Consider the following 13,041-nt stretch of genomic DNA (forward strand, 5'->3'; position numbering starts at 1 on the left):
TTCCTCTTTTAGAAATGTCAGCCAGAAAACGGCCCAATCTAAAAAACTGATGCTTATGACATCACAGGCATCTCCCTGCCCCTCCACTTTAAAATAATTGGCTACATTTTTTGAGTGGCAGCAAAGTCAGCCAATCAGTAATGAGATTGCAAGTTAAGCCAGTAGGGGGAGCCAAATAGGTGCAAAACCAGTTCTTTAAAATCCCCCACCCTAATAGAGCTATCTGAGAGAGGTTTTTAGGAAGCTACTAATGGCGCTTTTCCATTGCATAGTACCCCACGGTCTAGTTTAGTTTGGGTCGGGTCAGCTCACCTCACTTTGGGGTGGTTAGCTTTTCCATCGAGTTTAGTATCACTTCGGAGTGGGAGGAATTATAGGCGTGTCGTTATATTTACGCTGCCTACTGCTGTGACATCATACACGTGAGAGTGTTGTTGTACATTCCCATACATTCATTTATTTCTCAGTCTGCCACAAAATTAAAATTGGCCACCACAAATAGATGTTTGCACATCGCGTTTATAACTACCTCTGTCTCACATGACAGTTTCTGTTCAAACACCCGACCCATGGCGTCAGTCGACGGCGCTCCGCTGAGCCTCATTCAAGTTGCATTTAAGCATATATAATGCGGACGTGCACGTCGCGAATGTGCCGCCACAAACTGCAAACAACCTGCGGATGTTTTTCATCACTAAAAGGGTGTTTGGAAACTTATAGCAGAACACAGATAACAACATGTTTGCTTGAGACAGCGCAAGCTAGCAGTAAGCTAAAGCTAATATTTACATTATAGCGATGACGTGACGATTCTCTCAGACCAATCAGTGATCTACAGTGTTTTCGCGTCACGTTTGGTATCAGCTCGGGTCGCTTGGAACCCCAACCGAGGTGGTACGAAAAAAAGTATCGGGTACTACGTACTGCACCCAATGGAAAAGCTCCCAAAAGTAAGCTGACCCGACCCAAACTAAACTAAACCGTGGGGTACTATGCAATGGAAAAGCGCCATAAGGCATTACAGACCCAAACAAAAATGTTTTTGTCTACATGTCACATCACAGAACAAAGATAAATACCCCGTTCAATCATTCTATGTCACCTTTAATTTAACAAATTTGACAGTCTTTGTAGCAAAACCCTCTAAGTACAGTACATGAAAATTTACTGAATAAAGGTTAAAAATTGGGTATCCACCTTTAACCGGGTAAAAAGCACTTGAAGAGTTTCGTTGCAAAACGAGATAACGAGATTTTTTATTTTTCAGAAATCTCATTTTTTGGTTGTGCATTCCAATTAATATGGGGACCCTCGGTGTATGTAGATAAAAATGTCTCATTTTAAGGTAATAAAAACATAACGGTTCATTATAAAAAGGACTTCATACTCCTCTGATAATATAGTTTTGTATACTATTTTGCCTTGATGTCAAGAGATCCTTCTAAAAAATTACACACTGCACTTTTAAAGACATCATGCAATGTACTATAATGTCATCTGATTTATGAAATTACTTTGACTGTAAGGCATTAAACTAGGCTGTCAAAAGATTCATCGCGAATAATCGTATACAAAATAAAAGGTTTGCACTGTGTAATTATTTTATTTAAATAAATACACACACATTCATTTATGTATTTAAGAAACATTTACATATGTACACATAAAGCGGGTATAATAAATATTGAACGTCACCATTTTCTCAGTGGAGAGATGCGCCTATAATCAATGCCATCATTATGTTTTGCAGCAACTAGGTCTGCAAATGTCTTGAAACAGCACTTTGCTTTTACCCATCATGACGTGTCTTATATGACACCTTGGCAAAAAGACCTTTTTGTAGTCCATCAGTTGGGACTAAACCAATCTCATGTGTAATCAGAGTTTACTATTAAAGGGACATTTCACTTTTTTTTGAAAATATGCTCATTTTCCAGCTCCCCTAGAGTTAAACATTTGATTTTTACCAGTTTTCAATCCATTCAGCTGATCTCCAGGGCTGGCGGTAGCACTTTTAGCATAGCTTAGCACAATCCATTGAATCTGATTAGACCATTAGCATCGCGCTAAAAAAAATAACCAAAGAGTTTTGATATTTTTACTATTTAAAACTTGACTCTTCTGTAGTTACATCGTGTACTAGGACAGACGGAAAATTAAAAGTTGCAATTTTCTATGCAGATATGGCTAAGAAATATACTCTAAAACTGGCGTATTAATCACTAACTTTGCTTATGTAACATGGCTGCAGCAGGCGTAGTGATATTACGCACTGACCGAAAATAGTCCCCTGCTATTGAAAGTAACCAACCTATCTTTAAATAGGGAAAACATGCTGTTTGGTGGCTTCTAAATTCATCACTGTTTGGATCCTTAGGAATGAATGGGGCTAGGCTAAATGCTAACACATTCACAAGACGCTGTACAAACATTAAAAGTGCACGCATTGAAAAAAGATAGTATGTATTAATCAGTCTAAGTTAGTTGAGGTAAGAACATAGTAAAATATTGCAAAACGGTAGTGTTCCCTTTAAACTCATTACATACCTGGGGGCCTGTTAAGCTTTTGTTCTTGCATAAAAAATGATTTAGTAGAAACCACGTGTGTGTGTGTCAGCATGTTTTTTCATGCATGTTGATCCTTAACAAAAATGTAATCCTTGCTGTGCTGATCTGTAGAGGCCTGTACAAGTCTATTTAACCAACAGAAATTACACAACCGTTGTACTGTATTTGAATAACATTGAGAAAACCAAACAAGAAACACACAGCTAAAGTGTTATATCATTCTTTTGATATCTTTGAACTTTATTTACAGTACAACTACTAAAAAACTTGACTGCCTGAACTTGAAGTTCATAAATGTTGTGTTTTCGGAGACTGTGCCCCTTACGAGATGTACTAATTTAAGCAGTGCTTTAAAATAAACAGCAGAGAGGAATTAAAGGAGGGGGGTTTCACGCTTCAAAACACATTCCACTGTGAAATAAAACTAGTTTGACTTGACTGAGTCATTCTTGTGTTCACAGGAGACACCCAATTTTGTTAGCTAGCAAGTAATTTGTGAAGTCCAGGTTAAGTTTTATAACCTAATGATTGACTTCAATCTTTGACATGACCTTACTCAGTAAATTTAAAAGATATCAATGTTATTTTTCACAAAATGTTCTTTACATTTTTATCTAAAAATCTTGATTTGTACAGGCACATTTAAAAATGAAAACGTAAGATCTTTGCTTTAGTATTATCTGTGGCGACACATCAACATAAGACAACATCTACTTGGTTTCAGAACATCACAACAGCAAGTTTTAACCCTACAAGTCTCTGAATCGCACAATACTTAAAGGGACACTTGACATGGATATGTTTACAGAACTTCTTTTAAGCAACCTATCTGAATGCCACCGACTTCTGGGAACTATATTTTCAGACAAAGAGGAGGTGAAAAACAGCTACTAGATCCACATCCACCTTGACCCCATCCTTCATTCTGGAATGTGAGAAGTGGAGAGCTGAACAAAAGCAGTCTGCCAACACAGCTTCATCAGATACAGACAGGGGGAGTTAGGGGGGACCTGCATGGAGAGTCAGGTCATTACACCCTTTCCCTTTCCCACACAACCTCAAACTATGAGTTTCTATTAACACAATGTCTAAAATGTATTAAACAAGTAGCAATGATTGTTATGTAATGACAATGTTACACTCGTGATGGCAACACAGAGGAAGAAGATTCACATTAATCTACTTTTAGTTCCTCTCTCAACAAAAGGCAACAGAAAGTGGATTTCGTTTTCTCCTGACAGAGTTTCAGAAACAAACAATTTAGGAACAGAGAAAATATAAAAAAAGTTTATTAGAGGACTTTGCGAAATTAGCCAAGTAAGTTTTAGTTCTGATAAATGGTAGTCACTGAACCCAGTAATATTCCATCATATAAACGCATGCACACTGCATGAATTCACACTAGATAGGAGAATCAACAGGTTTCCAAAACACACAGGTGTGACATTGACCCACAGTTCAGAATCAGTTAAGTGAAAGTGTGGGAAAGGAAGCCGAGCTGCAGATTTTTTCTAGTCTGTCACCATCCCAACTCAGGATTACTGGGATCAGTGGAACAGGGGAAAGAGTCCCAGTCCATCTGGATTTATGGGGCAAGAATGGAATTTAGAGGAGCCTGCAGCCAAAGTCCCACAAATTCAGTTCAAATGGGTGTTTTTCTATACATTTCTAATGTTGACACATTTAAGATAAGCGTATTATCTAATATGATTACAGAAGACTGATGGGCTGAGGTCCCGTAAGGTTTTTTCCATCTTCACCTTGGTATTACTAAAGAAGTAAGTACCAGAGAAGAATATGACAGTGGAAGGCTCGAAGTCTTCATGCTTTCTTTATGGAAAGAAAAGCATTTGCAGAGAGCCAATTCAGCCATTCATAAACTGATATTTTGGCTCAACCTTATTGGTCAAGTTTGGGTCAACCGATGAGACGGTGAATAAGAAACCGCACAAGCCCTGAAAAGTGAAGCCAAAACTTCTCGATCGCCCCCCAGTAAAATAAGATTGTTTTAACGGTGGCGTCACGTCATGATTGACAGCTGGGATATCGTGTGATATGCGCATCTGCTAGAGCGAGGGCGGGGCCTTGACTTTGCGGCTTTACTTCCTGCGTACTGTGCAGGACTGATCCCGAAATCGCTACTGCGCAAACTCAATACCCAAAATGTCAGCACCGTATCGGGACAGTGGTGGCTTCACTCTTCACCAATGGAAGAGAGCGAACAGGCGTTGTTGTCCATCTTTTTTTACAGTCTTTGTATGAAATGACCTCAAAACATTTAAACCATCCTACAAGGATTGCCAAAAAAAGTGTCTAGTTCGGTAGGTGCAAGTATTACATCTGGGAATAAACAGAGAAAGCCTTTTTATTGCAAATTGCAAAAGAATCACCTTTTAGTGTGGCAATACACAAACAACTTAAGCTTTATATTTAGTTTATACATTTTAAAAGGAAATGATAGATAGTAAACAACTGCAGTAGTAAACAAGAATTTGAACAACTAAAGTGCTCCCTAACCAATTTCTGGCATGTAAAAATTGGCAATTATTAATTTGCATTTCGCTTGTTTTTTTTTACATATAATACATTTACTTTCTATTTTTTCTTCTTTTGCTGTTTGAGCATCTTCCTTCTTTTCAAGATCATGTCATAAAGTCTTTCCAGTCCTTCTCTGAGACCGTCACCAATAATGGCGCAGGTGGGCTGCAGGTGCCATGGAGTGCCAGGTCCCAGTTCATTTAACGCCAGCATGGTCTCTATCTGTGAAAGGGACAGAGCCTGTCTCAAGTCCTGCTTGTTGGCAATAATCAACACGGGCACGCCTTGATTCTCAGAGGAACGCGCGATTTTGTAAAGTTCAGTTTTGGCCTCTTCCATTCTCTCAGCGTCCAGAGAGTCCACAACAAACACGATACCATCCGTGCAGCGTGTGTAAGACTTCCACAGGGGACGCAGCTTTTCCTGGCCACCGACGTCCCAGAAGTGAAACGTCACTGTTCGCGAGTCTCCGAAAGGTACTTTGACTTTTTCTGCATTGAAACCTCTGGTGGGGACAGTGTTGACAAACTCGTTGAACTGGAGACGGTACAGCACGGTAGTTTTTCCTGCAGAGTCCAGGCCCAGGATGGTGATGTGTGGAGCATTACCGAATGGAAGGTTGGATAGAAAGTTGGGTTGCTCTGATATTACGTTCCCCATTTCCCTCAGGAGTGTGAAAATAAAATGTGCTTAGGATGAAAGGGTAAAATGTGCTCCATATGTCCCAAATCTCAGTTTCACATCCAATAAATACCTAGAAAGTGAAAGGAGAGAGTCATTACGTTTACATCTATGCATTATTCTTATCCAAAGCAATACAGTGCATTACTTTTTACAATGTTTTATGGCTTCAAAGCACTTCAACAAGACGAAGAAAAAATACCACAGAAAAATGGGGAAATAAACAAAAATGTAGTTTATATAGACGGTTTCATCAGACGCACGTGCGGTGACGCGATACGTGCCTGGTCCGAACTTGCGCATCCACTGTCCAAGCACAATAAACGCGTGAACTAATGAACAACAACAGTTTGTTTTTATATATTTTAAGTGTAATGCACAACCAATTACTTGCACGACCCACTTTATTCCCCTGGGCAACGCACTTATTGGGAACCCCTAATATAATTTATCCTTTCAAGTAAAGGCATAGCGGATGAATTAGAGCAGTTTAAACATGATACTTTTGGAAATAAAGTTGCGGGTTTTGCACGGGTTTGATATAAATTATAGAAGGTTGAATTTAGTTGTTTTTCAATTTGAAATATTTTGAACAGATATTCCTAATAAATTTAACTTGAACTATTTCTGAAATGTTTCTTTAATAAATAACACCGCTATCTCATAACGCAGCGAAACCTATTACATAAAGTGAATAATTGATTGTCGAGCAATCGATATCAACCTATTAAGAACCTCCACCATGGACAGCACCCGCTAAGGTCGAACTTAAGAAGGTTTACCTTAAGCAACATCCTAAGGTATAGTTCGGAGAACACACGTAGGAAAGGTATACCTGTAGTTAAGGTGTACCTTTTGAGTCTTCGTAGCGCGCTAAGAGACAATGTTATCGGAGAACGCACCCCTGACTAGTTGCTAAAGTGAACTCTTGAACAAATACCACGTCAAAAATAACAAACGTTTTGGCTTCCTATGTAATCGATGTGTTTATTTATTTTGCTTGTTATATAAACAAACCACTTGACTTTGTTGTTATTTATTCTAAGCAGAGTTTACCAAAAGTTACGTGTTGACCACGAAAGCCGCTTGTTTATGTTGTTACTGCTGAAACCGTAAATAAAACTATGTTAAAAATACTTTGTTTTTATTTATTCTTAGCAGAGTTTACGGGAAGTTATGTGTTGACCACGAAAGCCACTTGTTTATGTTGTTACTGCTGAAACCGTCTATAATACAGCATTACTGCAAATTGTATTGTCTTTAAACATACATTATAGTCTAATAAAATGTTATATCAAAAACGTAGTCAATAAATACAATACATAACTACAAATGCCTTTTTATCTTGCTTTGAAATGGCTCTTAAAAGAAAAATATAAAAGCAGAAGCAATAAAGAAATTATAGATACATTATTAAGATACATCACCTACTAAACTGAAAGAGTGACATCTTTAAAGGGTATATATATAATGAAAATCTGACTTTTTTCATGTTTAAGTGCTATAATTGGGTCTCCAGTGCTTTAATCAAAAAAATGTGTGAAAGAACAAACCAGTAACTTAGTTTTGGTAAACAGTTCTCTGCAAGCATGAAAAAAAATTGCTCATTGAAATTTGGCTCCCCTTGTGATGTCAAATGGGGATCTTATTACCGCCTCTTAATATGCAATATCCAACCATGGCACCAGAGAGAAAAAATAATTGACAGCACAATTGAGTTTTAATTTCAACAAACTACCATCATGGACATCAGCTCATTTGCATTTACAAGGACACACCCAAAAACGGCACATTTTTGCTCACACCTACAAAGTGGCAATTTTAACATGCTATAATAAATTATCTATATGGTATTTTGAGCTAAAACTTCGTATATGTACTCTGGGGACCCCAAAGATTTATTTGACATCTTTAAAAAGTCTTGTGAAATGTCCCCTTTAAGATTGATGCCGGACATTACAAGAAAAGCTTCATTACAGCATTTACACAACTCTAAGCTAAGGTTCAAGGTATACATTTTATCAGTACAGATATCTTTGTGTGTTCCCTTGGAATCGACTTCACAACCTTTGCACTGCTAAAGCAATATGCCACCAGTTGTGCAAAAGGAACAAAGAATCTCATATAATGTGCTTTAAAAAAAGTCACACACACACCTCAAGCCAAAAGTTATTATTACTCTTTACTTCTAACACAAACATATGTAAACAGTCTATATATATAAGCTTATTCAATGCAGACACCCCTTGAGTAAAATCTTAAAAATAAAGGTTCTAAAAGGGTTCTTTACAGCAATGCCATATAAAAATAATATTTAATTCTCTAACCCAGTTGTTTTTAAACCTTTCAGCTGTGCCCCCCTTGTGTAGGGAGCATCCCTTCATGGACCCCTTACAGAAAAATCATAACAAAAACAATGTATTACTGTTGATTAGCCTTATTTTCTGATATGTAATTACACCAACTTTATGATAAATTGATTTATTTAATTTCTTTTTTACCTTTTCATTGTCCAAATAACCATTTTCCACTACAAATAAGCTTTTTTTATCCTTTATTTATAAAAGTTCACAAGGCAAGGTGTCTCAATGTATTTTCTTCACTACAATACATTTCATAAAAAAAAAAAACGTTTTGTAAAGATGCATGTTGCATAGTGTGATTCAGTGTAAAGAAAGACATTTTTAGTCAATGAGATATACAAAATGCCCTTGAACTTCACCCATTCACCATAGGTAGGCACTATGTATATCCCACTATTTCGGTAACGTAAAATTAAAATAAAGAAACTATTCAGTTAAAATCCTGAATATGTTACATCGCAGTGTTTCCTAAAAACAAAGCTCCAGTATGTGGAGGACTAACAATGAAAGTGTCCGATAGACATTTCTGCTTTCTATTTCACGCGCGTCCACCTGTTGAACCGACAATTTCATCATCCTGAATAAAGTCGCGCAGACGTCTCACTACACACTTTATCGGCCATAATAGAGACTATACTCGTTACACAGCAAAGCAACACAGCAAAACAAAACAAAACAACACAACACAGCAAGCGACAAAACTGCAACTCCCGTCAACATTATTTACGTTAGAAATTGTAAGCGCGTGATCAGCAGCCCGCGCCTTGAGCCAGTATCACGGTTGCGAAACTTGCTTTTATCTAAAATGGAAAAATATCTATGTTTCCTATGCATTGAGGCCATTATGGTGAAAGATAAGAAAACCTAAAGTCTTACCGTAGTTTAGCGTTCAGACTTTGTTATAAAGCGTAATTTATTGTAGCTCAACCTCCTCCTGTACCTCTGACTAAACGCAGCTCTCGAGTCGAGCCTCCCCTGCACGCACGCGGCCTACAGCTCATTTGTTTATCTTTAAACTGATTGGTCAGCGGAGGGCTAGTGTCATTAACATGAGTGGTTGAAATGTGTAATGATATGCATTAACCAGTATCTTATTTTTAACCACATTTGTTATATTTATCATATTTATTTATAATTTCATGTTCTTTTTTATGTATACAAATAAGGAAAACACATATAAGATAAATTATAAAAAAAAATATTATTCAAGCATCTCTATCATGTTGTTATTTTATTAATATTTTAATAATTATTAGTAGTATGACAGTATGTATTAGGTTATGTGATTATTAAATATTTGTATTTTTTATGATTTTTTTAATTAAAAAATCTTTTTTTTTGTTTGTTTAGTTTTTACTGTTTATTTGAACTTTAGGCATACATAATTTTTCTTTATCTCTCAGAAAACGTTGGATTCTGCATACTGAAACAGTACTGTTCAAAACAGTAGTCTGTTTAAACTAGCTTTATCTACATTGTGCAGTTGGCTTAAAGCTTATATCCAACATAACTTGGAGCCCTTAAAGGTGAGTTAGAAACATTATCTATAAGATTATGCATGATGTGTAGGAAACTAATACAAAATTCTTTCTTTAGTATTAAAAGGTTTATTTTCTCCTGGAGTTGTTCAGCTTTTCCTCAATTCTGTCCATTAAGGCACTATATGCACCTCTTCTGCGTCGATGTCTCTGTAATAAAATGTAGAAATTGGAAATGTTATATAGGCTAAAGAAAGTTAACCAATTAAAATTGCATGAACATTGATAAATAATTATTATGGGTGTTTTCTCACTGTATAAGATGCAGATTTTGGTGGCCATGGCACCTTTGGTAGAATCAGCCTTGGGTCCCATTTAAGATCAGCAGGTCTGAAAGTGTCCATTCTGCTCATTTTTTCTCTGTGAGAAATGTTCAGTTCATGTTGGCCTTCTGTCACTGTAGGGATCAAATACAGAATTTCAGTAATTTATTTTGTAAGGCTACTGGGTAATTTAAAATCAGTGTTATATGATGCATGATCAAAAGCTTATATGGTTTATATTTATATTGCACTGTGCATAAAATAGGGATTGACACTGGTATGCATCATTATTTCTGAAAACGACTTTACCTGTTCTTATTAGGTACTGAGATTTAAAGATCAAACCCCCAGGATCCTTTTCCAAAGTAGTGATTATATCTGGCTTTCCTTCAGCACACTGCAAAGACAATGAGCTTGTGCATTTCATTCAAACGCTGCCATCTAGTGTTAATATTGTTCAGTGCAGATAAGGTAAGCAATCTTACAAGAAACTTACAGGTCTAAAGTTATGAGGCTTTGGATCTTTATATGGCCCCAGAGGATACTTCCCTGCTCTCACAAAACACAACTTTGATTCTAGTGAGTCCGGGGGCTTGTAGCATGTGATAAATGGCTTTGTTTTACATCTTTTTTGTTCAAGTTCAGGAAACATTGAAGTAGACAATTTATTGATCTTTTCCTTAAAGATGGGTTTATCTTCCAGGTTATCTTTAGATTTAACAAGCTGAATATTTTGTCCCTTGATTTGCGGCAAACCTATAGATCTGTACAATTTTGGGGTGAAGTCAGGTGCTTTAATGCTCCATGGATCAGGGCAAACTGCTGGATTGGGTGGGATGTATCCATAACTCCGACCTGAGATCAAGTTTTGGCTTACAGAGGAAGGCATCTTTCTACTGGTGTCCACAGATGTAGCAGTATCAAAATGCTTGGAAAAATTCATTGTGGTTCATTGTAAATTAGCCATGTGTCCTGGGAAAAAAACAACACATAAAATGAATAGCCACCTGATATTTTCAATGGAGTGACTATTTCAGTATTGCAATAAAATACAAATATGCCCAAAAGTCAAAGATAAAATTCTTGCTTTCTATATTTGGTAGGTTGTAGAAATGTATTAGATGCAATAAAATTTCATTAAATTGAAAATAACCAAATTTGTAGCAAAAACCACCATTTCAGAATCAATGCTGTCAGAAAAAAAATGATACAAAACCTGGCAGACCCAGTTTAGGTAGAGATATGAGGTAATGCCTTTAAGTTGCTAATATGCACCCTTTAAGTACAAAGGTGTGCTTTTTTAAGGGTACTGCCCCAGCATTAGCTTTTGTGCCTTTATATCAATATAGGCAAAGTTTTACAATTAACCTAGAAGCAATGTAAACCTACCTTTTTGTCATACAGCTCAGTATCATGCAGACATGGCTAATATAGACCATAAATCGAACAAATTGCTACGTATTGATCATAAAATATGGCCAGCTTAGCATGAAGCTTGATATACAAGAGAAAGAGGTTGCCTGGCAGCGCAAGTTTCGAGTTCTCATTCAAAGTCTCTGCATGTGTACAAAGCACAGAAGGGACTTTGTTCATGTAACAAAAGAGACACCTTAGCAACCATTAGACTATGAATTAAAGTCATGCTCTGTATGGGAAACCTGTTTATTGCAAGCAATATCTATGTTTAATATATTGTCAATTCATTTAACAATTAATAAAAAAAAACAATAAAACATAAAATAAATCATGCTATTGGTTTATTCTCTTTAATGGGACACTCAAATGTTTGATGGAGCTGGAAAATGAGCATATTGTCAAACAAAGTGGATTGTCCCTTTAAAGGTATTTGCAATTACAGCTTTTCAAATGGGATGCGCCCACGAAGGGATGCGCCCTACCCATGGGGGGCCGCAAGTTCAAAAAACACTCCTTTAAAGGTGCAGTGTGTAAATTTTAGCTGCATCTAAATGGTAAATGGTAAATGGACTGCATTTATATAGCGCTTTTAACAGACCTATGGCCATCCAAAGCGCTTTACAAGTTTGCCTCACATTCACCCATTCACGCACACATTCATACACCGACGGCGGTGTCAGCCATGCAAGGCGCCATCCAGCTCGTAGGGAGCAGCTGGGGTTAGGTGTCTTGCTCAAGGACACCTCGACACTTGGTCCGGTGGAGCCGTGGATTGAACCACCAACCTTTCGGTTTGTAGACAACCTACATGAACCACTGAGCCACTGCCGCCCTAGTCTCATCTAGTGGTGAGGTTGTGAATTGCAACCAACGGCTCAGTCCACTGCTCACCTCTCGTTTAAAAAAAAACCCACGCACACACAGAGAAGCTACGGTAGCCACCACCGGACAAACATGTCATCATCAGAGACAACATAGTAAAAAAAAGTTTGTCTTTAAAGAGCTTCTGTAGCAACATGGTGGCACAAAATTGCGACTTCCACGTAAGGAGATAAAAACGTCTCATTCTAAGGTAATAAACACATAATGGTTCATTATGAAAGGTCTTTATACACCCCTGATAATATAGATTTTTATATTATTTTGCATTTCTGTCAAGAGATGCTTCTAAACATTACACACTGCATCTTTAAATGGATAGTTTACCCAAAAATTCTGTCATCATTTACTTTACTTCATGTTGTTAAAAACCTGGATAAATTTCTAGTTCTGATGACCACAAATGAAGATATTTTAAGGAATGTTTGAAACCAAACTGCTCATGAGTCCCATTCACTTTCATAGTAAGAAAAAGGAATACTATGGAAGTAAATGGGGTCCCTGAATAGTTTGGGTACCAACATTCCTCAAAATATCTTCCTTCGTGTTCATCAGAACAAAGACATTTATAGAGATTGGTAACAACATGAGAGTGAGTAAATGATGGCAGAATTTATGTTTTTGGGTGAACTATCCCTTTAAGGTCAATATGGTCTTTCAAAATTAAACCAGTAGAGGTCAGCAAACAGCATACTATACAACAATTTAGTATCAATTCCTTTTTCTTTCTTTCTTTCTTTCTTTCTTTCTTTCTTTCTTTCTTTCTTTAAAAGCACATATTTCAATTTTTTTATT

The 13,041-nt window shown here is 37.0% G+C and overlaps 2 protein-coding genes across 2 annotated transcripts; both read right to left on the reverse strand.

The window, feature by feature from the left end:
* Nucleotides 1–4,915: 4,915 nt before the first annotated feature.
* On the reverse strand, nt 4,916–9,157 carry arl4aa (ADP-ribosylation factor-like 4aa). Its single transcript, XM_065280752.1, has 2 exons — nt 9,027–9,157; nt 4,916–5,860 (listed from the first exon to the last, which is right to left on the reverse strand). The coding sequence occupies exon 2, from the start codon at nt 5,764–5,766 to the stop codon at nt 5,164–5,166; it is 603 nt and encodes a 200-aa protein (XP_065136824.1). The 5' UTR covers nt 5,767–5,860; nt 9,027–9,157; the 3' UTR covers nt 4,916–5,163.
* Nucleotides 9,158–9,757: 600 nt separating this feature from the next.
* c8h7orf78 (chromosome 8 C7orf78 homolog) lies at nt 9,758–10,894 on the reverse strand. Its single transcript, XM_065280080.1, has 4 exons — nt 10,448–10,894; nt 10,261–10,348; nt 9,943–10,085; nt 9,758–9,838 (listed from the first exon to the last, which is right to left on the reverse strand). The coding sequence occupies exons 1-4, from the start codon at nt 10,892–10,894 to the stop codon at nt 9,758–9,760; spliced, it is 759 nt and encodes a 252-aa protein (XP_065136152.1).
* Between the last annotated feature and the right edge of the window lie 2,147 nt (nt 10,895–13,041).

This window comes from Paramisgurnus dabryanus, chromosome 8, assembly GCF_030506205.2.
Source record: "Paramisgurnus dabryanus chromosome 8, PD_genome_1.1, whole genome shotgun sequence".
Classification (NCBI taxonomy): Eukaryota; Metazoa; Chordata; class Actinopteri; order Cypriniformes; family Cobitidae; genus Paramisgurnus; species Paramisgurnus dabryanus.

Excerpts from the sequence above, each read along its gene's own strand:
- arl4aa (XM_065280752.1), bottom strand. The coding sequence starts at position 5,766 with ATGGGGAACGTAATATCAGAGCAACCCAACTTTCTATCCAACCTTCCA.
- c8h7orf78 (XM_065280080.1), bottom strand. The coding sequence starts at position 10,894 with ATGAATTTTTCCAAGCATTTTGATACTGCTACATCTGTGGACACCAGT. Across the intron at positions 10,349-10,447 it reads AGCCTCATAACTTTAGACCT|TGTGCTGAAGGAAAGCCAGA; the intron begins GTAAGTTTCTTG and ends TTGTCTTTGCAG. Across the intron at positions 10,086-10,260 it reads TCAGTACCTAATAAGAACAG|TGACAGAAGGCCAACATGAA; the intron begins GTAAAGTCGTTT and ends TGATCCCTACAG.